The sequence below is a fragment of the Cetorhinus maximus genome, unplaced genomic scaffold, assembly GCF_964194155.1.
Source record: "Cetorhinus maximus unplaced genomic scaffold, sCetMax3.hap1.1 HAP1_SCAFFOLD_2030, whole genome shotgun sequence".
In the NCBI taxonomy this organism is placed as follows: Eukaryota; Metazoa; Chordata; class Chondrichthyes; order Lamniformes; family Cetorhinidae; genus Cetorhinus; species Cetorhinus maximus.
Window position 1 is genome coordinate 27,559 of NW_027597970.1, and position 27,515 is coordinate 55,073.

The window sequence follows — 27,515 nt, forward strand, 5'->3', positions numbered from 1 at the left end:
CCTTCGGTCACTCTCACTCGGTCACTCTCACTCGGTCGTTCCTTCGGTCACTCTCACTCGGTCACTCTCACTCGGTCGTTCCTTCGGTCACTCTCACTCGGTCGTTCCTTCGGTCACTCTCACTCGGTCGTTCCTTCGGTCACTCTCACTCGGTCGTTCCTTCGGTCACTCTCACTCGGTCACTCTCACTCGGTCGTTCCTTCGGTCACTCTCACTCGGTCACTTTGTTCTTCTCCTAGGGGATCTGGTTTGTGGTTTTGAAGATGACCAACTCTGTGGTTTCACGCAGGACACGAGGGATGATTTTGATTGGACGAGGGAGAATAACGTGACTCAGAATCCCAAAAACACTCCGAACACCGGCCCCCAATTCGACAACAGCGGCAAGAGAACCGGTCCGGACCCCCCTCCCCGGAGAGAAGCTGCAGGGGGGGACGGGGGGTGACAGGAAATAATAGGCCCAGGGCCAAAGTGCAGGGAAACGGGCGGGTCCGGGGGGTGGGGGGGTCCCTGGGGGGAGTGTGCACTGGGGGGGGGGTGTCTCACTGTGGGGGGGGGATTGTGTCCCTGGCGGGGGGGGGGGGGGGGTGCCCCTACGGGGGGGGTGTGTGTCACGGAGGGTGTGTGTACCTGGGGGGGGGGGGGGGTGTGAGTGCGAGGGTGGGAGTGCGAGGGCGGGTGTGCGAGGGTGGGAGTGCGAGGGTGGGAGTGCGAGGGCGGGTGTGCGAGGGTGTGAGTGCGAGGGTGTGAGTGCGAGGGTGGGTGTGCGAGGGTGGGTGTTCGAGGCTGGGTGTTCAAGGGTGGGTGTGCGAGGGTGGGTGTGCGAGTGTGGGTGTGCGAGGGCGGGCGTGCGAGGGCGGGTGTGCGAGGGAGGGTGTGCGAGGGAGGGTGTGCGAGGGAGGGTGTGCGAGGGTGGGTGTACGAGGGCGGGTGTGCGAGGGTGGGTGTGCGAGGGTGGGTGTACGAGGGCGGGTGTGCGAGGGTGGATGTGCGAGGGAGGGTGTGCGAGGGAGGGTGTGCGAGGGAGGGTGTGCGAGGGTGGGTGTACGAGGGCGGGTGTGCGAGGGTGGGTGTGCGAGGGCGGGTGTGCGAGGGTGAGTGCGAGGATTGGAGTGCGAGGGTGTGAGTGCGAGGGTGTGAGTGTGAGGGTGTGAGTGCGAGGGTGTGAGTGCGAGGGTGGGAGTGCGAGGGTGTGAGTGCGAGGGTGTGAGTGCGAGGGTGGGTGTTCGAGGCTGTGTGTTCAAGGGTGGGTGTGCGAGGGCGGGTGTGCGAGGGTGGGTGTGCGATGGTGGGAGTGCGAGGGTGGGAGTGCGAGGGCGGGTGTGCGAGGGTGTGAGTGCGAGGGTGTGAGTGCGAGGGTGGGTGTGCGAGGGTGGGTGTTCGAGGCTGGGTGTTCAAGGGTGGGTGTGCGAGGGTGGGTGTGCGAGGGTGGGTGTGCGAGGGCGGGCGTGCGAGGGCGGGTGTGCGAGGGAGGGTGTGCGAGGGAGGGTGTGCGAGGGAGGGTGTGCGAGGGAGGGTGTGCGAGGGTGGGTGTACGAGGGCGGGTGTGCGAGGGTGGGTGTGCGAGGGCGGGTGTGCGAGGGTGAGTGCGAGGATTGGAGTGCGAGGGTGTGAGTGCGAGGGTGTGAGTGTGAGGGTGTGAGTGCGAGGGTGTGAGTGCGAGGGTGGGAGTGCGAGGGTGTGAGTGCGAGGGTGTGAGTGCGAGGGTGGGTGTTCGAGGCTGTGTGTTCAAGGGTGGGTGTGCGAGGGCGGGTGTGCGAGGGCGGGTGTGCGATGGTGGGAGTGCGAGGGTGGGAGTGCGAGGGTGGGAGTGCGAGGGTGTGAGTGCGAGGGTGTGAGTGCGAGGGTGGGTGTTCGAGGCTGTGTGTTCAAGGGTGGGTGTGCGAGGGCGGGTGTGCGAGGGCGGGTGTGCGATGGTGGGAGTGCGAGGGTGGGAGTGCGAGGGTGGGTGTTCGAGGGTGGGTGTGCGAGGGTGGGTGTGCGAGGGTGGGTGTGCGAGGGTGGGTGTGCGAGGGTGAGTGTGCGAGGGCGGGTGTGCGAGGGCGGGTGTGCGAGGGCGGGTGTGCGAGGGCGGGTGTGCGAGGGCGGGTGTGCGAGGGTGTGAGTGCGAGGGTGTGAGTGCGAGGGTGTGAGTGCGAGGGTGGGTGTTCGAGGGCGGGTGTGCGAGGGCGGGTGTGCGAGGGCGGGTGTGCGAGGGCGGGTGTGCGAGGGCGGGTGTGCGAGGATTGGAGTGCGAGGGTGTGAGTGCGAGGAGTGTGAGTGCGAGGGTGTGAGTGCGAGGGTGTGAGTGCGAGGGTGGGAGTGCGAGGGTGGGAGTGCGAGGGTGGGTGTGCGAGGGTGGGAGTGGGAGGGTGTGAGTGCGAGAGTGGGAGTGCGAGGGTGGGAGTGGGAGGGTGTGAGTGCGAGGGTGTGAGTGCGAGGGTGGGAGTGCGAGGGTGGGAGTGGGAGGGTGTGAGTGCGAGGGTGGGAGTGCGAGGGTGGGTGTGCGAGGGTGGGTGTTCGAGGCTGGGTGTTCGAGGGTGGGTGTGTGAGGGCGGGTGTGTGAGGGCGGGTGTGCGAGGGTGGGTGTGCGAGGGGTGGGTGTGCGAGGGTGGGTGTTCGAGGCTGGGTGTTCAAGGGTGGGTGTGCGAGGGTGGGTGTGCGAGGGTGGGTGTGCGAGGGCGGGTGTGCGAGGGCGGGTGTGCGAGGGAGGGTGTGTGAGGGTGGGTGTGCGAGGGCGGGTGTGCGAGGGTGAGTGCGAGGATTGGAGTGCGAGGGTGTGAGTGCGAGGGTGGGAGTGCGAGGGTGTGAGTGCGAGGGTGTGAGTGCGAGGGTGTGAGTGCGAGGGTGTGAGTGCGAGGGTGTGAGTGCGAGGGTGGGTGTTCGAGGCTGGGTGTTCAAGGGTGGGTGTGCGAGGGCGGGTGTGCGAGGGCGGGTGTGCGAGGGCGGGAGTGCGAGGGCGGGAGTGCGAGGGTGGGTGTGCGAGGGTGAGCGTGCGAGGGTGAGCGTGCGAGGGCGGGCGTGCGAGGGCGGGTGTGCGAGGGTGTGAGTGCGAGGGTGTGAGTGCGAGGGTTGGGTGTTCGAGGCTGGGTGTGCGAGGGCGGGTGTGCGAGGGCGGGTGTGCGAGGGCGGGTGTGCGAGGGCGGGTGTGCGAGGGCGGGTGTGCGAGGGTGGGAGTGCGAGGGTGGGAGTGGGAGGTGTGAGTGCGAGGGTGTGAGTGCGAGGGCGGGTGTGCGAGGGTGTGAGTGCGAGGGTGTGAGTGCGAGGGTGTGAGTGCGAGGGTGGGAGTGCGAGGGTGGGAGTGCGAGGGTGGGTGTTCGAGGGTGGGTGTGCGAGGGTGGGTGTTCGAGGGTGTGAGTGCGAGGGTGGGAGTGCGAGGGCGGGAGTGGGAGGGTGTGAGTGCGAGGGCGGGTGTGCGAGGGCGGGTGTGCGAGGGCGGGTGTGCGAGGGTGTGAGTGCGAGGGTGTGAGTGCGAGGGTGGGAGTGCGAGGGCGGGTGTGCGAGGTTGGGAGTGCGAGGGTGGGTGTTCGAGGGTGGGTGTGCGAGGGTGGGTGTGCGAGGGCGGGTGTGCGAGGGTGGGTGTGCGAGGGCGGGTGTGCGAGGGTGGGAGTGCGAGGGCGGGAGTGGGAGGGCGGGAGTGGGAGGGTGTGAGTGGGAGGGCGAGTGTGCGAGGGTTGGAGTGCGAGGGCGGGAGTGCGAGGGTGAGAGTGCGAGGGTGGGTGTGTGAGGGCGGGAGTGCGAGGGCGGGTGTGCGAGGGCGGGTGTGCGAGGGCGGGTGTGTGAGGGCGGGAGTGCGAGGGCGGGTGTGTGAGGGCGGGTGTGTGAGGGTGGGTGTGCGAGGGCGGGTGTGCGAGGGCGGGTGTGCGAGGGTTGGTGTGCGAGGGTGGGTGTGCGAGGGTGGGTGTGCGAGGGCGGGTGTGCGAGGGCGGGTGTGCGAGGGTGTGAGTGCGAGGGTGTGAGTGCGAGGGTGTGAGTGCGAGGGTGGGTGTTCGAGGGCGGGTGTGCGAGGGCGGGTGTGCGAGGGCGGGTGTGCGAGGGCGGGTGTGCGAGGGCGGGTGTGCGAGGATTGGAGTGCGAGGGTGTGAGTGCGAGGGTGTGAGTGCGAGGGTGTGAGTGCGAGGGTGTGAGTGCGAGGGTGGGAGTGCGAGGGTGGGAGTGCGAGGGTGGGTGTGCGAGGGTGGGAGTGGGAGGGTGTGAGTGCGAGAGTGGGAGTGCGAGGGTGGGAGTGGGAGGGTGTGAGTGCGAGGGTGTGAGTGCGAGGGTGGGAGTGCGAGGGTGGGAGTGGGAGGGTGTGAGTGCGAGGGTGGGAGTGCGAGGGTGGGTGTGCGAGGGTGGGTGTTCGAGGCTGGGTGTTCGAGGGTGGGTGTGTGAGGGCGGGTGTGTGAGGGCGGGTGTGCGAGGGTGGGTGTGCGAGGGTGGGTGTGCGAGGGTGGGTGTTCGAGGCTGGGTGTTCAAGGGTGGATGTGCGAGGGTGGGTGTGCGAGGGTGGGTGTGCGAGGGCGGTGTGCGAGGGCGGGTGTGCGAGGGAGGGTGTGTGAGGGTGGGTGTGCGAGGGCGGGTGTGCGAGGGTGAGTGCGAGGATTGGAGTGCGAGGGTGTGAGTGCGAGGGTGTGAGTGCGAGGGTGGGAGTGCGAGGGTGTGAGTGCGAGGGTGTGAGTGCGAGGGTGTGAGTGCGAGGGTGTGAGTGCGAGGGTGTGAGTGCGAGGGTGGGTGTTCGAGGCTGGGTGTTCAAGGGTGGGTGTGCGAGGGCGGGTGTGCGAGGGCGGGTGTGCGAGGGCGGGAGTGCGAGGGCGGGAGTGCGAGGGTGGGTGTGCGAGGGTGAGCGTGCGAGGGTGAGCGTGCGAGGGCGGGCGTGCGAGGGCGGGCGTGCGAGGGTGTGAGTGCGAGGGTGTGAGTGCGAGGGTGGGTGTTCGAGGCTGGGTGTGCGAGGGCGGGTGTGCGAGGGCGGGTGTGCGAGGGCGGGTGTGCGAGGGCGGGTGTGCGAGGGCGGGTGTGCGAGGGTGGGAGTGCGAGGGTGGGAGTGGGAGGGTGTGAGTGCGAGGGTGTGAGTGCGAGGGCGGGTGTGCGAGGGTGTGAGTGCGAGGGTGTGAGTGCGAGGGTGGGAGTGCGAGGGTGGGAGTGCGAGGGTGGGTGTTCGAGGGTGGGTGTGCGAGGGTGGGTGTTCGAGGGTGTGAGTGCGAGGGTGGGAGTGCGAGGGCGGGAGTGGGAGGGTGTGAGTGCGAGGGCGGGTGTGCGAGGGCGGGTGTGCGAGGGCGGGTGTGCGAGGGCGTGAGTGCGAGGGTGTGAGTGCGAGGGTGGGAGTGCGAGGGCGGGTGTGCGAGGTTGGGAGTGCGAGGGTGGGTGTTCGAGGGTGGGTGTGCGAGGGTGGGTGTGCGAGGGCGGGTGTGCGAGGGTGGGTGTGCGAGGGCGGGTGTGCGAGGGTGGGAGTGCGAGGGCGGGAGTGGGAGGGCGGGAGTGGGAGGGTGTGAGTGGGAGGGCGAGTGTGCGAGGGTTGGAGTGCGAGGGCGGGAGTGCGAGGGTGAGAGTGCGAGGGTGGGTGTGTGAGGGCGGGAGTGCGAGGGCGGGTGTGCGAGGGCGGGTGTGCGAGGGCGGGTGTGTGAGGGCGGGAGTGCGAGGGCGGGTGTGTGAGGGCGGGTGTGTGAGGGTGGGTGTGCGAGGGCGGGTGTGCGAGGGCGGGTGTGCGAGGGTTGGTGTGCGAGGGTGGGTGTGCGAGGGTGGGTGTGCGAGGGCGGGAGTGCGAGGGCGGGTGTGCGAGGGTTGGTGTGTGAGGGCGGGTGTGCGAGGGCGGGTGTGCGAGAGCGGGTGTGCGAGTGTTGGTGCTGTGCCGTGCCTGGTGTTAATGATTGTGTCCCTCCTCCCACAGGGTATTACATGTTCATCGAGGCCTCGACTCCCCGGAGACATGGGGATAAGGCTCGATTGCTCAGCCCCCTCTATAACGCCACCAAGAAGGTGAAGTTTGGAACAAAGCGCAATGTCCCTTTCTGTGTGAACTTCTACTATCACATGTATGGCAAACACGTGGGTGAGTGAGCACAGCCGGAGAGGAACAGAGTCACTGCCATCACTGACACTCTCCATTCCCAGCTCCACAACATCACCCACTCTCAGCCCTGGCTCATCCACTACTGAAACCCTCACTAATGGCTTCCTTCCCCCTCGACTCACCTATTCCTGTCTGCTCTCCAACATTGCACTCTCCACCAGCTCTCCAGCGTGCAGAATCTAGCTGCTTATGTCTGAAATCACAGCCAGTGCTGGTCTGCTGTCCTGGAACGGAAGTGGGAATGTCACCGGATGAGAAATCCAGAGATCCCGGCGAACGCTCTGGGAACACGGGTTCAAATCCCACCACGGCAGCTAGTGGAATATAAATTCAATTCATTACATTTAAAAACCTGGAATCTAAAACTCGTCTCAGTAACAGTGAGAGTGAAACTATCATCGATTCTAAAAACCCGTCTGGGTCACTAATGCCCTTTAGGGAGGGAAATCTGCCCCCCTTACCCGGCCTGGTCTCCATGTGACTCCAGACCCACAGCAATGGGGTTGACTCTGAAATGTCCGAGCCAGACACTCAGTTCCAGGGCAATTAGGGACGGGCAACAAATGCTGGGCTGGTCAGAGACGCCCACATCCCAGGGAAAGAATAAAAACCCGGGTGCTCACTGGATCCTGCTCCAGAAACACGTGGATAGTAAAATTCTCATCCTTCTTTTCTAATCCCCCCTTGTCCTCATCCTCCCTAATCCCCCCCTTGTCTTCACCCTCCCTAATCCCCCCCTTACCTTCACCCTCCCTAATCCCCCCCTTATCCTCACCCTCCCTAATCCCCCCCTTATCCTCATCCTCCCTAATCCTCCCCTTGTCTTCATCCTCCCTAATCCTCCCCTTGTCTTCATCCTTCCAAATCCCCCTTTATCCTCATCCCCCCAATCCCCCCTTATCCTCATCCTCCCTAATCCTCCCCTTATCCTCATCCTCCGTAATCCCCCCCTTATCCTCATCCTCCCTAATCCTCCCCTTGTCTTCATCCTCCCTAATCCCCCTTATCCTCATCCTCCCTAATCCCCCTTATCCTCATCCTCCCTAATCCTCCCCTTGTCTTCATCCTCCCTAATCCCCCCTTATCCTCATCCCCCCTAATCCCCCCTTATCCTCATCCTCCCTAATCTCCCCCTTATCCTCATCCTCCCTAATCCCCCTTGTCTTCATCCTCCCTAATACCCCCTTGTCTTCATCCTCCCTAATACCCCCTTGTCTTCATCCTCCCTAATCCTCATCCTCCCTAATCCCCCTTTATCCTCATCCTCCCTAATCCCCCCTTGTCTTCATCCTCCCTAATCCCCCCCTTATCCTCATCCTCCCTAATCCCCCCCTTATCCTCACCCTCCCTAATCCCCCCTTTATCCTCATCCTCCCTAATCCCCCCTTGTCTTCATCCTCCCTAATCCCCCCTTATCCTCATCCTCCCTAATCCCCCCTTATCCTCATCCTCCCTAATCCCCCCCTTGTCTTCATCCTCCCTAATCCCCCCCTTGTCTTCATCGTCCCTAATCCCCCCCTTATCCTCACCCTCCCTAATCCCCCCTTTATCCTCATCCTCCCTAATCCCCCCTTGTCTTCATCCTCCCTAATCCCCCCTTATCCTCATCCTCCCTAATCCCCCCTTATCCTCATCCTCCCTAATCCCCCCCTTGTCTTCATCCTCCCTAATCCCCCCCTTGTCCTCATCCTCCCTAATCCCCCCCTTGTCTTCATCCTCCCTAATCCCCCCCTTGTCTTCATCCTCCCTAATCCCCCCCTTATCCTCACCCTCCCTAATCCCCCCCTTGTCTTCATCCTCCCTAATACCCCCTTGTCTTCATCCTCCCTAATCCCCCCTTGTCTTCACCCTCCCTAATCCCCCCTTGTCTTCATCCTCCCTAATCCCCCCCCTTGTCCTCATCCTCCCTAATCCCCCCTTGTCCTCATCCTCCCTAATCCCCTCCTTGTCTTCATCCTCCCTAATCCCCCCCTTGTCTTCATCCTCTCTAATCCCCCCCTTGTCTTCACCCTCCCTAATCCCCCCTTGTCCTCATTCTCCCTAATCCCCCCTTGTCCTCATCCTCCCTAATCCCCTCCTTGTCTTCATCCTCCCTAATCCCCCCCTTGTCTTCATCCTCTCTAATCCCCCCTTGTCTTCACCCTCCCTAATCCCCCCTTGTCCTCATCCTCCCTAATCCCCGCCTTATCCTCATCCTCCCTAATCCCCCCTTGTCTTCATCCTCCCTAATCCCCCCCTTGTCTTCACCCTCCCTAATCCCCCCTTGTCTTCATCCTCCCTAATCCCCCCTTGTTTTCATCCTCTCTAATCCCCCCCTTGTCTTCACCCTCCCTAATCCCCCCTTGTCCTCATCCTCCCTAATCTCCCCCTTGTCCTCGTCCTCCCTAATCCCCCCCTTGTCCTCATCCTCCCTAATCCCCCTTGTCTTCACCCTCCCTAATCCCCCCTTGTCTTCATCCTCCCTAATCCCCCCCTTGTCCTCGTCCTCCCTAATCCCCCCTTGTCCTCATCCTCCCTAATCACCCCCTTATCCTCATCCTCTCTAATCCCCCTTGTCCTCACCCTCCCTATCTCAGTAATCTCCTCCAGCCCTACACCCCTCTGGATCTCTGAGCGCCTGTAATCCTGGTCTCTTGAGCATTCCCGATTTTAATCGCTCTGCCATTGGCGGCCCTGCCTCCAGCCCTCTGGACCTCTGGAATTCCCTCCCTGCATCACTCCAACTCTCTGCCTCACTTTCCCCATGAAGACATCCTTAAAATCTTCGTTTTTCACCAAACTTCTGGCTATTTCCTCAATATCTGGTCAGTGATGAATATGACGAGGTGTCATAATGAAACGCTCCTGTAAAGTAAATCCTTGGGATTTCTGATTTTGTTAAAGGCTCTATATTATTATAGATTGTTGTGGAGAGAGAGAGAACCATAGGGTGATACAGCCCATTTTGTCGATCTTAAATCTATCCACCATCTACAAGGCACAAGTCAGGAGTGTGATGGAATACTCCCCACTTGCCTGGATGAGTGCAGCTCCCACAACACTCAAGAAGCTCAACACCATCCAGGACAAAGCAGCCGCTTGATCGGCACCCCATCCACAAACATTCACTCCCTCCACCACCGACGCACAGTAGCAGCAGTGTGTGTACCATCTACTAGATGCACTGCAGGAATTCACCAAGGCTCCTTAGACAGCACCTTCCAAACCCATGACCACTGCCATCTAGAAGGACAAGGGCAGCAGATAGATGGGAACACCACCACCTGGAAGTTCCCCTCCAAGCCACTCACCATCCTGACTTGGAAATATATCACCGTTCCTTCACTGTCACTGGGTCAAAATCCTGGAACTCCCTCCCTAACAGCACTGTGGGTGTACCTACACCACATGGACTGCAGCGGCTCAAGAAGGCAGCTCACCACCACCTTCTCAAGGGCAACTAGGGATGGGCAATAAATGCTGGGCCAGCCAGAGAAGCCCACATCCCGTGAATGAATAAAAAAATATATAATTGCCAGGGCCCATACCCTTTGGAGTATCCAGTGCCTTCAACTGTTTCTTGATATCACGTGGAGTGAATCGAATTTGCAGAAGACTGGCTTCTGTGATGCTGGGGACACCCGGAGGAGGCTAAGATGGATCATCCACTCGGCACTTCTGGCTGAAGATTGTAGCAAATGCTTCAGCCTTATCTTTTACACTGATGTGCTGGGCTCCTCCATCATTGAGGATGGGGATATTTGTGGAGCCTCCTCCTCCAGTGAGTTGTTTAATTGTCCACCACCATTCACAACTGGATGTGGCAGGACTGCAGAGCTTAGATCTGATCCATTGGTTGTGGGATCGCTTAACCCTGACTATCACTTGCTGCTTATGCTGTTTGGCACACAAGTAGTCCTGTGTTATAGCCTCACCAGGTTGACACCTCATTTTTAAGTATGCCTGGTGCTGCTCCTGGCATGCCCTCCTGCACTCTTCATTGAACCAGGGTTGATCCCCTGGCTTGATGGTAATGGTAGAATGGGGGATATGCTGGGCCATGAGGTTATAGATTGTGTTTGAGTACAATTCTGCTGCTAATGATGATCCACAGCGCCTCATGGATGCCCAGTCTTGAGTTGCTAGATCTGTTTGAAATCTATCCCATTTAGCATGGTGGTAGTGCCACACAACACGATGGAGGGTATCCTCAATGTGAAGGTGGGACTTTGTCTCCACAATGACTGTGCGGTGGTCACTCCTACCGATACTGTCATGGACAGATGCATTTGTGGCAGGCAGGTTGGTGAGGATGAGGTCAAGTATGTTTTTCCCTCTTGTTGGTTCCCTCACCACCTGCCGCAGACCCAGTCTAGCAGCTATGTCCTTTAGGACTCGGCCAGCTCAGTCAGTAGTGGTGCTACCGAGCCACTCTTGGTGATGGACATTGAAGTCCCCCACCCAGGGTACATGAGTGCTAAGTACAGAGTACAGGAATGAAACTAATGAGTTAACAGTGCAAATCGAGATAAATAGGTGTGATTTGGTGGCGATTACTGAGACGTGGTTACAGCGAGAACAGGTTTGGGAGTTGAATATCCAAGGGTACTCAGTGTTTCGGAAGGATCGGCAGGAAGGAAAAGGAGGTGGTGTAGCTTTGTTAGTAAAGGAAGAGATCAGTGCTATAGGGAGGAATGATATCGGCACTGGAGAGCAAGATGTAGAGTCAGTCTGGGTAGAAATAAGAAATAGCAAGGGAAAGAAGTCCCTGGTGGGAGTGATCTATAGGTCCCCAAACAGTAGTTCAGCAGTAGGGCACAGCATAAACCAGGAAATACTGGGAGCATGTAAGAAAGGCACAGCAATAATCATGGGTGATTTTAATATGCATATAGACTGGACTAATCAAATTGGCAAGGGTAGCCTCGAGGGAGGGTTCATAGAGTGTATTAGAGATTGTTTCTTGGAGCAATATGTTGTGGAACCAACCAGGGAGCAGGCTATTCTGGATTTGGTTTTGTGTAATGAAATGGGATTAATTATTGATCTCATAGTAAAGGATACTCTAGGGAAGAGTGATCATAACATGCTAGAATTTCAAGTTCAGTTTGAGAGCGAGAAACAGTGTTCTGGAGTTAAACAAAGGGAACTACATAGGTATGAGGGCAGATTTGGCCCTAGTGGACTGGGCAGGAAGACTACAAGGTAGGACAGTTAATGAACAGTGGCAGATATTTAAGGAGATATTCAATTCCTCCCAAGTAAAATATATTCCAAAGAGGAAGAAAGATGGTAAGAGAGGGAAAAAGCATCCATGGCTAAGCAAGGAAGTTAAAGATAACATAAAGGCAAAAACTAAGGCATACCAAATTGCAAAGATCAGTGGCAGGCTGGAAGATTGGGAAACTTTTAAAGATCAACAAAGGGTTACTAAAAAAATAATAAAAAGAGCAAAGGTAAATTATGAAAGAAAACTAGCGCAAAATGTAAACACTGATAGCAAAAGCTTCTCCAAGTATATAAAAGGAAAGAGAGTAGCTAAAGTGAATGTTGGTCCCTTGGAGAATGAGACTGGGGAGTTAATAGTGGGGAACACAGAAATGGCAGAGATGCTTAATCAATATTTTGCCTCAGTTTTCACGGTGGAGGACACTAGTGCCACCCCAATAGTAACAGGTAGTGCAGAGGGCATAGGGAAGGAGGAACTTAGAATAATCACCATCACTAGAGAAAAAGTACTGAGCAAACTATTGGGATTAAAGGGTGACAAGTCCCCAGGACCTGATGGCCTACATCCCAGGGTCTTAAAGGAAGTGGCAGTGGAGATAGTGGATACATTGGCTATAATATTCCAAAATTCCCTGGATTCTGGAAAGGTTCTAGTGGATTGGAAAGTGCTAATATATATCACCCTTATTCAAAAAGGGGGAGGCAGAAAGTAGGAAACTATAGACCAGTTAGTTTAATGTCTGTCGTTGGGAAATTATTGGAATCCATTATTAAGGAAGTAGTAATGGGGCATTTGGAAAGTCAAAATGCAATCCATCAGAGTCAGCATGGTTTTATGAAGAGTAAATCGTGTTTGACTAATTTACTAGAGTTCTTTGAAGATGTGACAAGCAAAGTGGATAATGGTGATCCTGTAGATGTAGTATATCTGGACTTCCAGAAGGCCTTTGATAAGGTGCTGCATAAAGATTAATACACAAGATAAGATCACACGGAGTTAGGGGTAATATATTAGCTTGGATAGAGGATTGGCTAACCAACAGAAAGCAGAGTGTTGGGATAAATGGGTCTTTTTCTAGATGGCAAGCTGTAACTAGTGGGGTGCCACAGGGTTTGGTCCTTGGGCCCCAACTATTTACAATCTATATTAATGACTGGGATTCAGGGATAGAAGGTACTATAGCTAAATTTGCAGATGACACCAGAATAGGTGGGAAAGTTGCAATGAAGAAATAAGAAATTTACAAATGGATATGGACAGATTAGGTGAATGGGCCAAAATTTGGCAGATGGAGTTTAACGTGGATAAGTGTGAGGTTATCCATTTTGGTCGGAAGAATAAAAAGGCAACTTATTATTTAAATGGAGAGAAACTTCAGAATGCTTCAGTGCAGAGGGATCTGGGTGTCCTCGTGCATGAATCGCTGAAAGCTAGTGTGCACCTACAGCAGGTAATAAGGAAGGCAAATGGAATTTTGGCATTTATTGCTAAAGGAATAGAGTATAAAAATAAGAAAGTGTTGTTGCAACTGTACGAGGCATTGGTGAGACCGTACCTGGAGTACTGCGCACAGTTTTGGTCCCCTTACTTGAGGAAGGATGTAGTTGCACTGGAGGCGGTTCAGAGGAGGTTCACTAGATTGATTCCAGAGATGCAGGGCTTGTCTTATGAGGAGAGATTGAGAAGTTTAGGCCTATACTCGCTGGAGTTTAGAAGGATGAGAGGAGATCTAATTGAGGTATATAAGATGCTAAAGGGGATAGACAAAGTAGATGTGGAGCGGATGTTTCCCCTTCTGGGGCATTCTAAAACGAGAGGCCATAGTTTTAGGCTAAGGGGTGGTAGATTTAAATCAGAGATGAGGAGGAATTACTTTTCTCAAAGGGTCGTGAATCTGTGGAATTCACTACCTCAGAGTGCAGTGGATGCCGGGACGCTGAATAAATTTAAGGAGGAGATAGACAGATTTTTAATTAGTAACGGGTTGAAAGGTTATGGAGAGAGGGCGGGAAATTGGAGTTGAGGCTGAAATGAGATCAGCCATGATCATAATGAATGGCAGGGCAGGCTCGAGGGGCTGAATTACCTACTCCTGCTCCTAGTTCTTATTCTGTGCCCTTGCCACCCTCAGTGCTTCCTCCAAGTGGTGTTCAACATGGAGGAGACTGATTCACCAGCTGAGGGAGGGCGGTACGTGGTAATCAGCAGGAGGTTTCCTTGTCCATGTTTGACCTGATGCCATGAGACTTCATGGGGTCCGGAGTGGATGTTGAGGACTCCCAGGGTAACTCCCTCCTGACTGTATACCAGTGGTGAGTCTGTCCTGTGGTGACTGATGGAGAGGAGCCCACATTGTGCGCAGGAGTGAAAGGGGGAGTAGGAGAGGAAGCAAAGTGAGGAGGAGGGGCAGAGGGGAGTGATGAGGGAGGTGAAGAGGGCCGAGGGAGAGGATGGGAAAGACGAGGGAGAGGAAGATTGGGAGTGAGGCAGGGAGGAAGAGCCAAGTGGGAGAGGAATTTCCACAAATTGAAATCGAGGGAAAGTGTAAATGTTTAATTAATCCCCATAGTTAATTAGATCAAAGGGAAAAATTTAAATAAACGAAGGGGCGAAAACCAACATTAAAGGGATTTAAATTCATGAACTGAAAATATGTTCATCATGAATAACAAACAGGAGAGAGAGGAGAAGTTAATTGCTAAAATTAGACTAATTCATGACAAATTTAACTGAAGCGGAATACGCAACACGGAGTACACAGCCCGGAGTACACAGCCCCGAGTACACAGCCCGGAGTACACGGCCCGGAGTACACGGCCCGGAGTACACAGCCCGGAGTACACGGCCCGGAGTACACGGCCCGGGGTACACGGCCCGGAGTACACGGCCCGGAGTACACGGCCCGGAGTACACGGCCCGGAGTACACGGCCCGGGGTACACGGCCCGGAGTACACGGCCCGGAGTACACGGCCCGGAGTACACGGCCCCGAGTACACGGCCCCGAGTACACGGCCCGGAGTACACGGCCCGGAGTACACGGCCCGGGGTACACGGCCCAGAGTACACGGCCCGGAGTACACGGCCCGGAGTACACGGCTCGGAGTACATGGCCCGGAGTACACGGCCCGGAGTACACGGCCCGGAGTACACGGCCCCGAGTACACGGCCCGGAGTACACGGCCCGGAGTACACGGCCCCGAGTACATGCCCCGAGTACACGGCCCGGAGTACGCGGCCCGGAGTACATGGCCCGGAGTACACGGCCCCGAGTACACGGCCCGGAGTACACGGCCCGGAGTACACGGCCCCGTGTACACAGCCCCTAGTACACAGCCCCGAGTTCACAGCTCGGAGTACACGGCTCGGAGTACACAGCCCCGAGTACACGGCCCGGAGTACACGGCCCGGAGTACACAGCCCAGAGTACACAGCCCGGAGTACACAGCCCCGTGTACACAGCCCCTAGTACACAGCCCCGAGTTCACAGCTCGGAGTACACGGCTCGGAGTACAAGGCTCGGAGAACACGGCCCCGAGTACACAGCCCTGAGTACACGGCCTGGAGTACACAGCCCCATGTACACAGCCCCTAGTACACAGCCCCGAGTACACGGCTCGGAGTACACGGCCCGGAGTACATGGCCCGGAGTGCACAGCCCGGAGTACACGGCCCGGAGTACACGGCCCGGAGTACACAGTCCGGAGTACGCAGCCAGGAGTACACAGCGCGGAGTACACAGCCCGGAGTACACGGCCCGGAGTACACAGTCCGGAGTACACAGTCCAGGGTACACTGCGCGGAGTACACGGCCCGGAGTACACGGCCCGGAGTACACAGTCCGGAGTACACAGTCCGGGGTACACTGCGCGGAGTACACTGCGCGGAGTACACGGCCCGGAGTACACGGCGGAGGGTTTACAGTAAAATGGCAGGGGGATGGAAACCTGTGCAAGGAGTCAGAGGAGGGGGAATCAAAGACAAGAACAAAAGACAGAAAGGGGAATAAGAAAAGTGATAGGCAGAAAAATCAAGGGCAAGAATCAAACAGAGTCTCAGTGAAAAATAGTGGGAACGGGACAAGTAATGTTAAAAAGACAAACCTTAAGGCTTTGTGCCTTAACGCGAGGAGCATTCGCAATAAAGTGGATGAATTAACCGCGCAAATAGATGTAAACAGGTATGATATAGTCGGGATTACAGAGACATGGCTGCAGGGTGACCAGGGATGGGAACTGAACATCCAGGGGTATTCAGTATTTAGGAAGGACAGACAAAAGGGAAAAGGTGGTGGAGTTGCATTGCTAGTTAAAGAGGAAATTAACGCAATAGTGAGGAAAGATATTAGCTCCGACGATGTGGAATCTGTATGGGTAGAGCTGAGAAACACTAAGGGGCAAAAAATGTTATTGGGTGTTGTATATAGACCCCCAAACTGTAGTGGTGATGTTGGGAATGGCATTAAACAGGAAATTAGAGACACATGCAATAAAGGAACATCTGTAATTATGGGTGACTTTAATCTGCATATAGATTGGGCAAATCAAATTAGTAACAATAGCGTACAGGAGGAATTCCTGGAGTGTATACGGGATGGTTTTCTGGACCAATACGTTGAGGATCCAAGCAGAGATCAGGCCATCCTAGACTGGGTATTGTGTAATGAGAAAGGAATAATCGGCTATCCAGTTGTGCGAGGCCCTTTGGGGATGAGCGACCATAATATGATAGAATTCTTCATCAAGATGGAGAGTGACGTAGTTGGTTCTGAGATTTGGGTCCTGAATCCTAACAAAGGAAACTACGATGGTATGAGACGCGAGTTGGCTGTGATGGATTGGGAAACGTTACTTAAAGGGATGACGGTGGATAGGCAATGGCAAACATTCAAAGAGCAAATGGGTGAACTGCAACAATTGTTTATTCCTGTCTGGTGAAATAGTAAAGCAGGAAAGGTGGCCAAACCATGGCTTACAAGGGAAATTAGAGATAGTATTAGATCCAAGGAAGAGGCACATAAATTGGCCAGAAAAAACAACAGACCTGAGGATTGGGAGCAGTTTAGAATTCAGCAAAGGAGGACCAAGGGATTGATTAAGGGGAAAATAGAGTACGAGAGTAAGCTTGCGGGGAACATAAAAACTGACTGTAAAAGTTTCTATAGGTATGTGAAGAGAAAAAGATTGGTGAAGACAAATGTAGGTCCCTTACAGTCAGAAACAGGGGAATTTATAATGGGGAACAAAGAAATGGCTGACCAACTAAATACATACTTTGGTTCTGTCTTCACAAAGGAGGACACTAATAACATACCAGAAATGTTGGGGAACACAGGGTTTAGTGAGAGGGAGGAACTGAAAGAAATCAGTATTGGTAGGGAAATGGTGTTGGGGAAATTGATGGGATTGAAGGCCGATAAATCCCCAGGGCCTGATAATCTACATCCCAGAGTACTTAAGGAATTGGCCCTAGAAATAGTGGATGCATTGGTGGTCATCTTCTGAGATTCTATAGACTCTGGAACAGTCCCTACAGATTGGAGGGTAGCTAATGTAACCCCACTATTTAAAAAGGGAGGTAGAGAGAAAACAGGGAATTATAGACCAGTCAGCCTGACATCGGTAGTGGGGAAAATTCTAGAGTCCATTATAAAAGATTTAATAGCTGAGCACTTGGAAAACAGTGGCAGAATCGGACAGAGTCAGCATGGATTTACAAAAGGGAAATCATGCTTGACAAATCTACTGGAAATTTTTGAGGATGTAACTAGTAGAGTTGATGAGGGGGAGCCAGTGGATGTGGTTTATTTGGACTTTCAGAAGGCTTTTGACAAAGTCCCACATAAGAGATTGGTGTGTAAAATTAAAGCACATGGGATTGGAGTAGAGTATTGAGATGGATAGAAAACTGGTTGGCAGACAGGAAACAAAGAGTAGGAATAAACGGGTCTTTTTCCGAATGGCAGGTAGTGACTAGTGGGATACCGCAGGGATAGGTGCTGGGACCCCAGTTATTCACAATATATATTAATGATTTAGATGAGGAAACTAAATGTAATATCTCCAAATTTGCAGATGACACAAAGCTGGGTGGGAGGGTGAGCTGTGAGGAGGATGCAGAGATGCTTCAGTATGATTTGGACAAGCTGAGTGAGTGGACAAATGCATGGCAGATGTAGTATAATGGGGATAAATGTGAGGTTATCCACTTTGGTAGCAAAAACCGGAAGGCAGATTCTTATCTGAATGGCTATAAATTGAGAGAGGGGAATGTGCAACGAGACCTGGGTGTCCTTGTACACCAGTCGCTGAAGGTAAGCATGCAGGTGCAGCAGGCGGTAATGAAGGCAAATGGTATGTTGGCCTTAATAGCCAGAGGATTCGAGTACAGGAACAGGGATGTCTTGCTGCAATTATACAGGGTCTTGGTGAGACCACACCTGGAATATTGTGTGCAATTTTGGTCTCCTTATCTGAGGAAGGATGTTCTTGCTATAGAGGGAGCGCAGCGAAGGTTTACCAGACTGATTCCTGGAAAGGTGGGACTGACATATGAGGAGAGATTGAGTTGATTAGGATTATATTCGCTGGAGTTCAGAAGAATGAGGGGGAATCTCATAGAAACCTATAAAATTCTAACAGGGCTAGACAGGGTAGATGCAGGAAGGATGTTCCCGATGGTGGGGGAGTCCAGAACCAGGGGTCACAGTCTGAGGATATGGGGTAGACCATTTAGGACTGAGATGAGAAGAAATTTCTTCACCCAGAGAGTGGTGAGCCTGTGGAATTTGCTACTACAGAATGTAGTTGAGGCCAAAACATTGTATGTTTTCAAGAAGGAGTTAGATATAGCTCTTGGGGCGAAAGGGATCAAAGGATATGGGTAGAAAGCGGGAGCAGGCTATTGAGTTGGATGATCAGCCATGATCATAATGAATGGGGGAGCAGGCTCGAAGGGCCGAATGGCCTAGTCCTGCTCCTAGTTCCTATGTTTCTATGATGCAGATGGGCCTCCTGGACTATTGCCTCCATTCCCAAATTCTATATTCTGACGTGTTACTCTTGAGATGCAGTGAATGTGATGTGAAGCCTCTGAACCATAGAACCATAGAACCATAGAACACTACAGCACAGAAAACAGGCCATTCGGCCCTTCTAGTCTGTGCCGAAATATTATTCCGCTAGTCCCATTGACCTGCACCTAGTCCATAACCCTCCAGACCTCTCCCATCCATGTATCTATCCAATTTATTCTTAAAACTTAAGAGTGAGCCCGCATTTACCACGTCAGATGGTAGCTCGTTCCACACTCTCACCACTCTGAGTGGAGAACTTCCCCCTAATGTTCCCCCTAAACCTTTCCCCTTTCACCCTAAAGCCATGTCCTCTCGTGTTTATCTCTCCTAATCTAAGTGGAAAGAGCCTACTCGCATTTACTCTGTCTATACCCCTCACAATTTTGTAAACTTCTATCAAATCTCCCCTCATTCTTCTACGCTCCAAGGAATAAAGTCCTAACCTGTTTAATCTTTCCCTGTAACTCAACTACTTAAGACCTGGCAACATCCTAGTAAATCTTCTCTGCAACTCTCTCAATCTTACTGATATCCTTCCTGTAGTTAGGCGACCAGAACTGCACACAATACTCCAAAGTTGGCCTCACCAATGTCTTATACAACCTCACCATAACATCCCAACTCCTATACTCAATACTTTGATTTATGAAGGCCAGTATGCCAAAAGCTTTCTTTACAACCTTGTCTACCTGTGACGCCACTTTCAGGGAATTATGTATCTGAACTCCCAGATCCCTTTGTTCCTCCGCACTCCTCAGTGCCCTACCATTTACTGTGTATGTCCTACCATTTACTGTGTATGTCCTACCATTTACTGTGTATGTCCTACCATTTACTGTGTATGTCCTACCATTTACTGTGTATGTCCTACCATTTACTGTGTATGTCCTACCATTTACTGTGTATGTCCTACCATTTACTGTGTATGTCCTACCATTTACTGTGTATGTCCTACCATTTACTGTGTATGTCCTACCATTTACTGTGTATGTCCTACCATTTACTGTGTATGTCCTACCATTTACTGTGTATGTCCTACCATTTACTGTGTATGTCCTACCATTTGCTGAGCCTTTAACAGAGCGAATGAAACTATTGGCTTTCAGTGACTTTCCCAGCCTGGTGCTCTTCCTCCTTTCTTCCTGAGCAGACTCCTGCTCATTCCTGTGGCAACAAGAGGTTAGAGGGCAACCCCAGAAAGGGCCCTTCCCCCTCAGTGCCTTCCCTCCCCAATTCGCCCCCCTGGTGTCCATCAACCTGAGCCAGGCCTCACAGCACCCCCCCGGGTGAAGTGCTAGTTTCTGAGAGTGGGAGCCTGAATGAGTACCACACACACAGTGGGTATTCCTCAGGACAATGTGGGCAGAGAGCAGGAGCACACCAACTCTACAGCTCCGACACAGCGGGGTTCATCACCATCAGGGCGGTGCAGTGTTATGGCAGGTAGAGTCGGTGTGTTCCACTCCCCTCCACTCTAGCAGCCAGCTGAAGCCTGACTTGTGCCCCCTGTCCCTGTACAGAGGGGTTTGAAGCCGATGGGGTTTCCCGCTGGTGTGACACAGGATTGGAAGGTTTTACTGGATCCCAGTGTTAATCGCGGTTTTAATGAACATTCATGACAGGTTAATGTATGCAAATACCATTCACATCACTAGTCAGCGGGATAACTGAGCCACCATATATACATCATCCAGACAACCGCAAACCGTTTAAATGTCTTCAGCAATTGTCTTTCCAAAGATCCTTCCTACCTTAGCCCTATCTCGTAATAAAACATTGGGAGCCCCAAAACTTCCTCATTAACCCCTCTCCTCACTCTGTCCTTTTAAGTTTGTTCTCCCTGGTCACTGACTGTCCAGCAGAAGAAATGATTGAATGGCCTCCTCCTGTTCCTGTGTAACAGGCTCAAGGGGCTGAATGGCCTCCTCCTGTTCCTGTGTAACAGGCTCAAGGGGCTGAATGGCCTCCTCCTGTTCCTGTGTAACAGGATCAAGAGGGGCTGAATGGGGCCTCCTCCTGTTCCTGTGTAACAGGCTCGAGGGGCTGAATGGCCTCCTCCTGTTCCTGTGTAACAGGCTCGAGGGGCTGAATGGCCTCCTCGTGTTCCTGTGTAACAGGCTCGAGGGGCTGAATGGCCTCCTGCTGTTCCTGTGTAACAGGCTCAAGGGGCTGAATGGCCTCCTCCTGTTCCTGTGATTACAGATTCGAGAGGGGCTGAATGGCCTCCTCCTGTTCCTGTGATTACAGATTCGAGAGGGGCTGAATGGCCTCCTCCTGTTCCTGTGTAACAGGTTCGAGGGGCTGAATGGCCTCCTCCTGTTCCTGTGTAACAGGCTCGAGGGGCTGAATGGGCCTCCTCCTGTTCCTGTGTAACAGGCTCGAGGGGCTGAATGGCCTCCTCCTGTTCCTGTGTAACAGGCTCGAGGGGCTGAATGGCCTCCTCCTGTTCCTGTGTAACAGGCTCGAGGGGCTGAATGGCCTCCTGCTGTTCCTGTGTAACAGGCTCGAGGGGCTGAATGGCCTCCTGCTGTTCCTGCTTGAGCCCTGAGCCCAGCCTCACTGTGTTTTCCTGGATGTTACAGGGTCACTGAACGTCCTGGTCCGAGCACTCGGGGTTCAGCCAGTGGAGACTCAGGTGTGGACACTGACCGGGAACCAGGCCGAGAAATGGCAACAAGCTAATGTCACCATTAACCCTGAGGGACCCTTCCAGGTGAGTGGAGAGGGGAGGGGGGCAAAGACAGGGAGGTGGTGCACAGAGAAACAGAGAAGCGACCAGGGAGGGGATAGGGAAATGGGGAGGGGAGAGACGAGTGAGGGGAGACGAGGGAGGGGAGACAACGGAGGGGAGACGAGGGAGGGGACACGAGGGAGGGGACACGAGGGAGGGGAGACAAGGGAGGGGAGACGAGGGAGGGGAGATGAGGGAGGGGAGACGAGGGAGGCAAGACGAGGGAGGGGAGACGAGGGAGGGGAGACGTGGGAGGGGAGACGAGGGAGGGGAGACGAGGGAGGTGAGACGAGGGAGGGCAGAGCTGAGGAAGGGGAGACGAGGGAGTGGAGGGCTCAGGGAGGGGAGAGACGAGGGAGGGGAGACGAGGGAGGGGAGACAAGGGAGGGGAGACAAGGGAGGGGAGAGACGAGGGAGGGGAGAGACAAGGGAGGGGAGATGAGGGAGAGTAGAGACGGGGAGGGGAGACGAGGGAGGGGAGAGACAAGGGAGGGGAGACGAGGGAGGGGAGACGAGGGAGCGGAGAGATGAGGGAGGGGAGGGACGAGGGAGGGGAGACAAGGGAGAGTAGAGACGGGGAGGGGAGACGAGGGAGGGGAGAGACAAGGGAGGGGAGACGAGGGAGGGGAGATGAGGGAGCGGAGAGATGAGGGAGGGGAGGGATGAGGGAGGGGAGAGCTGAGAGAGGGGAGAGATGAGGAGGGGAGAGATGAAGAGGGGAGAGACGAGGGAGGAGAGTTGGTGTGAGGCGTGTTTAAGGAGGGAGTTGGTGTGAGCCGTGGTTAAGGGTGAGTTGGAGGGAGTTGGGGTGATCCCTGGTTAAGGAGGGTGTTGGAGGGGTTTGGTGGGAGCTGTGGTTAAGGAGGGAGTTGGTGTGAGGCGTGGTTAAGGAGGGAGTTGGAGGGGTTTGGTGGGTGCCGTGGTTAAGGAGGGATTTGGGGTGATCCCTGGTTAAGGAGGGTGTTGGAGGGAGCTGGTGGGAGCTGTGGTTAAGGAGGGAGTTGGTGGGTGTTTGGAGGGAGCTGTGGTTAAGGAGGGATTTGGGGTGATCCGTGGTTAAGGAGGGGGTTGGAGGGGTTTGGTGGGAGCTGTAGTTGAGGAGGGAGTTGGGGTGAGGCGTGGTTAAGGAGGGAGTTGGTGGGTTTTTGGTGTGAGCCGTGGTTAAGGAGGGAGTTGGGGTGATCCCTGGTTAAGGAGGGTGTTGGTGGTGTTTGGTGGGAGCTGTAGTTGAGGAGGGAGTTGGGGTGATCCCTGGTTAAGGAGGGTGTTGGTGGTGTTTGGTGGGAGCTGTAGTTGAGGAGGGAGTTGGGGTGATCCCTGGTTAAGGAGGGTGTTGGTGGTGTTTGGTGGGAGCTGTGGTTGAGGAGGGAGTTGGGGTGATCCCTGGTTAAGGAGGGTGTTGGTGGTGTTTGGTGGGAGCTGTGGTTGAGGAGGGAGTTGGGGTGATCCCTGGTTAAGGAGGGAGTTTTAGGGGTTTGGTGGGAGCTGTGATTGAGGAAGGAGTTGGGGTGAGGCGTGGTTAAGGAGGGATTTGGTGTGATCCCTGGTTAAGGAGGGGGTTGGTGGTGTTTGGTGGGGTTTGGTGGGAGCTGTGGTTAAGGAGGGAGTTTTAGGGGTTTGGTGGGAGCTGTGCCTTGCCTTGTGCTGAAGCTGATTCTCGGTGTTCCAGGTGATCCTGGAGGCTGTCCGCGGTCCCGGGTTCCTTGGAGATATCGGACTGGACGATGTCAGCATCACAAAGGGGTCGTGCATGAAGAGGCTCTTCTCAGAGAAAGGTGGATATCGGGCTGAGCTATCACACATTACACATCCCCGAGAACTCAGTCTGACACACTCAATAACATATCAGAAGCTGGGCTGTATCAATCAGGCTACTGAACCTTTCACAAGCTCCAGTTAGGCCCCAGTTTGAGTCGAGTGTTTAATTCTGGCCACCACACTGTAGACAGGATGTGAGGGTGCTGAGGAGATTCAGCGAATTGACCCAGGGATGGGCTTTTAAACTATAAGGTTCAGTTGGAGAAGCTGGGGCTGTTCTCATAGAATGACTGTAGCACAGAAGGAGGCCATTCAGTCCATCAGGTCTATGCTAGCTCCTCGTTTAGCAGTCCCATTTCCTCGCTCTACCCCTCTAGCTCTGCAACTTTATGTCCCTCAATTCCCCACCCAATTTCCTTTTGAAATCATTGCTGGTCTCTGTTTCTATCAGCCTCGTGGGCAGTGAGTTCCAGTCATTATCACTCACTGTGTAAGAGCAGATCTTCCCCACATTCCCCCTCCATCTCCTGTCCAAAACCTTCAATCTGTGCCCCCCACTCCTTGTCCCATCAGCTTTTCTCTGTCTCCCTTATCTAAACCTGTCATCATCTTGTACACCTCTATCAAATCTCCCTCGGTCTCCTTCTCTCCAAGGAGAAGTCCCTGTTTCTCCAACCTAAGCTTGGAGCTAAAATTCCCCCGTCCCTGGAACCATTCAGGTAAATCTCCTCCGCACCCTCTCAAGGACCCTCACATCCTTCCTGAAGTGCGGTGACCAGAACTGGACACAATGGGGCCTAACCAGAGCTTTCTAAAGCTTCAGCTTTTGTGCTCAATGCCTCTATTAGTGATGCCCAACACCCTGCTTGCTTTCCTAACCTCTCTCTCACTATGTCCTGTCAGTGTGAAAGACTGATCTCCCTGCACTCCCAGGTCCGTCTGTCCCTCCACACTCTGTGTCATGAACTCTGGATTTCTGTTTTGGTGGGAAACGAGACAGACTCTTGCTGCTTCTTATCTTGCAGACAAGTGAAAGCTCAATTTCAGTAGTGTCTGCTTCACGGGGTAAGGGTGCTGACTAGTGAGCATGTCGACCCTGATCCAGGCATTCCCCATGGAGAGGGCAGCAGGGAGCCTCTCCCCAGGCTTTCATTTCATTCAGTAAAGGCTCATTGCCTGGATATGTTTATCCTCCCTACAGAGTGGAGCTCCCTCTGGATGAACGCCTGCTGCTTCTAACCACAAAGTGAGCCAGACTGCTAAACCTGAACTGGTTCTTAGTGTAGTTCCTAGAACACCCGGGATAGTTTTTTATTCAGTCACAGGATGTGGGCTTCACTGGCTGGACCAGCATTTATTGCCCATCCCTAATAACCCCTTGAGAAGGTGGTGGTGAGCTGCCTTCTTGAACCGCTGCAGTCCATGTGGTGTAGGTACACCCACAGTGCTGTTAGGGAGGGAGTTCCAGGATTTTGACCCAGCGACAGTGAAGGAACGGTGATATATTTCCAAGTCAGGATGGTGAGTGACTTGGAGGGGAACTTCCAGTTGGTGGTGTTCCCATCTATCTGCTGCCCTTGTCCTTCTAGATGGTAGTGGTCGTGGGTTTGGAAGATGCTGTCGAAGGAGCCTTGGTGAGTTCCTGCAGTGCATCTTGTAGATGGTACACACACTGCTGCTACTGTGCGCCGGTGGTGGAGGGAGTGAATGTTTGTGGATGGGGTGCCAATCAAACAGGCTGCTTTGTCCTGGATGGTGTTGAGCTTCTTGAGTGTTGTGGGAGCTGCACTCATCCAGGCAAGTGGAGAGTATTCCATCACACTCCTGACTTGTGCCTTGTAGATGGTGGACAGGCTTTGGGGAGTCAGGAGGTGAGTTACTCATCACAGGATTCCCAGCCTCTGACCTGCTCTTGTAGCCACAGTATTTATATGGCTAGTCCAGTTCAGTTTCTGGTCAATGGTAACCCCCAGGATGTTGATAGTGGGGGATTCAGTGATGGTAATGCTATTGAACGTCAAGGGGCTTGTTGGAGGTGGTCATTGCCTGACACTTGTGCAGCATGAATGTTACTTGCCACTTGTCAGCCCAAGCCTGGATATTGTCCAGGTCTTGGTGCATTTGGACATGGGCTGCTTCAGTATCTGAGGAGTCGTGAATGGTGCTGAACATTGTGCAATCATCAGCGAACATCCCCACTTCTGACCTTATGATGGAAGGAAGGTCATTGATGAAGCAGCTGAAGATGGTTGGGCCAAGGACACTACCCTGAGGAACTCCTGCAGTGATGTCCTAGAGCTGAGATGATTGATCTCCAACAACCACAACCATCTTCCTTTGTGCTAGGTATGACTCCAACCAGCAGAGATTTTCCCCCCTGATCCCCATTGATTCCAGTTTTGCTGGGGCTCCTTGATGCCACACTCGGTCAAATGCTGCCTTGATGTCAAGGGCAGTCACTCTCACCTCACCTCGGGAGTTCAGATCTTTTGTCCACGTTTGAACCAAGGCTGTAATGAGGTCAGGAGCTGAGTGACCCTGGCAGAACCCAAAATGGGCGTCAGTGAACAGGTTATTGCTAAGCAAGTGCCGCTTGATAGCACTGTTGATGACCCCTTCCACCACTTGTTAAGAGGACATGAGGAGGTTGCAGACAGATATAGATAGGTTGAGTGAGTGGGTAAAGATCTGGCAGAGGGAGTTTAATGTGGGGAAATGTGAAGTTGTTCACTTTGGCAGGGAGAATAAAAAAGCAGAGTATTACTTAAACAGAGAACGGCTGCATAATTCTGAGATTCAGAGGGATCTGGGTTTTCTAGTACATGAGTCACAAAAAGTTAGTTTGCAGGTCCAGCGAGTAATTAAGAGGATTAATGGAATGTTATCCTTTATTACCAGAGGGATTGAACATAAAAGTAAGGGTGTTATGCTTCAGTTATACAGGGCATTGGTGAGACTGCACCTCGAATACTGTGTGCAGTTTTGGTCTCCTTATTTAAGGAAGGGTGTAAATGCATTGGAGGCGGTTCAGAGGAGGTTTACTAGATTGATACCTGGAATGAGTGGGTTGTCTTATGAGGAAAGGTTGGACAGACTGGGCTTGTTTCCACTGGAGTTTAGAAGAGTGAGGGGTGATTTGATTGAAGTTTACAAGATCCTGAACGGTTTTGACAAGGTGGATGTGGAAAGGATGTTTCCTCTTGTGAGTGAGTCCAGAACTAGGGGGCACTGTTTTAAAATTAGGGGTCACCCTTTTAGGACAGAGATGAGGAGAAATGGTTTCTCTCAGAGGGTTGGAATTCTCTGCCTCAGAAGGTGGTGGAGGTGGGGTCAGTGAATATTTTAAAGGCAGAGGGAGATAGATTCTTGTTAGGTAAGGGAATCAAAGGTTATCAGGGTTAGATGGGAATGTGGAATTCGAAACACAAGCAGATCAGCCACGATCTTATTGAATCATGCAGCAGGTTCGAGGGTCCGAATGGCCTCCTCCTGTTCCTAATTCCTATGTTTGTATGTATGAGGGTTGTCCAAGGTTGTCTTGTTTTTCACTCTGACTCCACTAACCCCTCTGGATCTAACTGTTTTCCCATCTCCTCTTGTGTTGCAGATGTGATTCCTCGGAATCGGAATCTTGCTGCTGGCCCTGCCTCTCTCTCGCTCCCCGTCTCTCTGCTGCTTTCCCTTCTCCTCAGCTCACAGGCTGCTGCCCAGATGATGTGACGGAGCTGATCGAATATCCTGATCCCAGACAGCCTTTCTGTCCTGACCCCAGATTCCTCACCACTGCCCCTCACTCCCAGGTTAAAGCATCTTACAAGGTACCAAAGTGCCACATGTACCAAAGACTGTGAGGGCTCTGTCCTCCTGGAGATTTGGGCTCAGGAGCAGAACAGATACCGGAGCTGGGAACAGATTATTCCGGAATCCCAGTCAGGGCCTAGTCAGGCTCCGTCCACCTTTACCTTATTCTGACCACTATTGAAATTATTTAAACTAAAAGCACAACTAGATAATCTGATGGCTGTAAACCTGGTGTGAGATGTTGCTATACTGAGACTGCACGCACCATTCATCAATACAAACACTGCATGACCTCGAATAACCGCTTCACTATCATAATCACCTCATACCTACCGCACATCAACAACATCCTGTCAATCCCACACATTCCCTCCATCCCACACATCCTGGGAGCTGTCTCACATCCATCTGCCTCACCCTGCTCCCGGGAATCTCCACATTCCCAGGAATGTCCATCTTCCATCATCATCCTCAGCTCCACTTTCTAGAATTGATTGTAATACTACCAAAAGCACAATGTTCAAATCTTGCTGTAATTTATCTCAGATTATTCAATGGTTTTATTAAAAATTATTATTCAGAAGATTCCTCGCTCACTCTGTCTCTCATTTCTACCATAGTGCTTCTCGCAACCAGTGCGGCAAATATAAGCGTCACATTGCAATTCCAGAGTGAGACAGTGTAGAGGGAGCTTTACTCTGTATCTAACCCCGTGCTGTACCTGTCCTGGGAGTGTTTGATGGGGACGGTGTAGAGGGAGCTTTACTCTGTATCTAACCCCGTGCTGTACCTGTCCTGGGCGTGTTTGATGGGGACGGTGTAGAGGGAGCTTTACTCTGTATCTAACCCCGTGCTGTACCTGTCCTGGGAGTGTTTGATGGGGACGGTGTAGAGGGAGCTTTACTCTGTATCTAACCC

The 27,515-nt window shown here is 53.8% G+C and overlaps 1 protein-coding gene across 1 annotated transcript; it reads left to right on the top strand.

Moving 5' to 3' along the window:
• Window positions 1–239: 239 nt before the first annotated feature.
• On the top strand, window positions 240–27,178 carry LOC144676866 (MAM domain-containing glycosylphosphatidylinositol anchor protein 1-like; the record flags this gene model as incomplete). The annotated part of the gene is made up of 5 exons (XM_078537180.1): window positions 240–395; window positions 5,843–6,004; window positions 20,890–21,020; window positions 22,708–22,813; window positions 26,404–27,178. Coding segments are annotated over 5 exons (668 nt in total), but the record flags the coding sequence as incomplete, so codon positions are not given.
• Window positions 27,179–27,515: the final 337 nt, after the last annotated feature.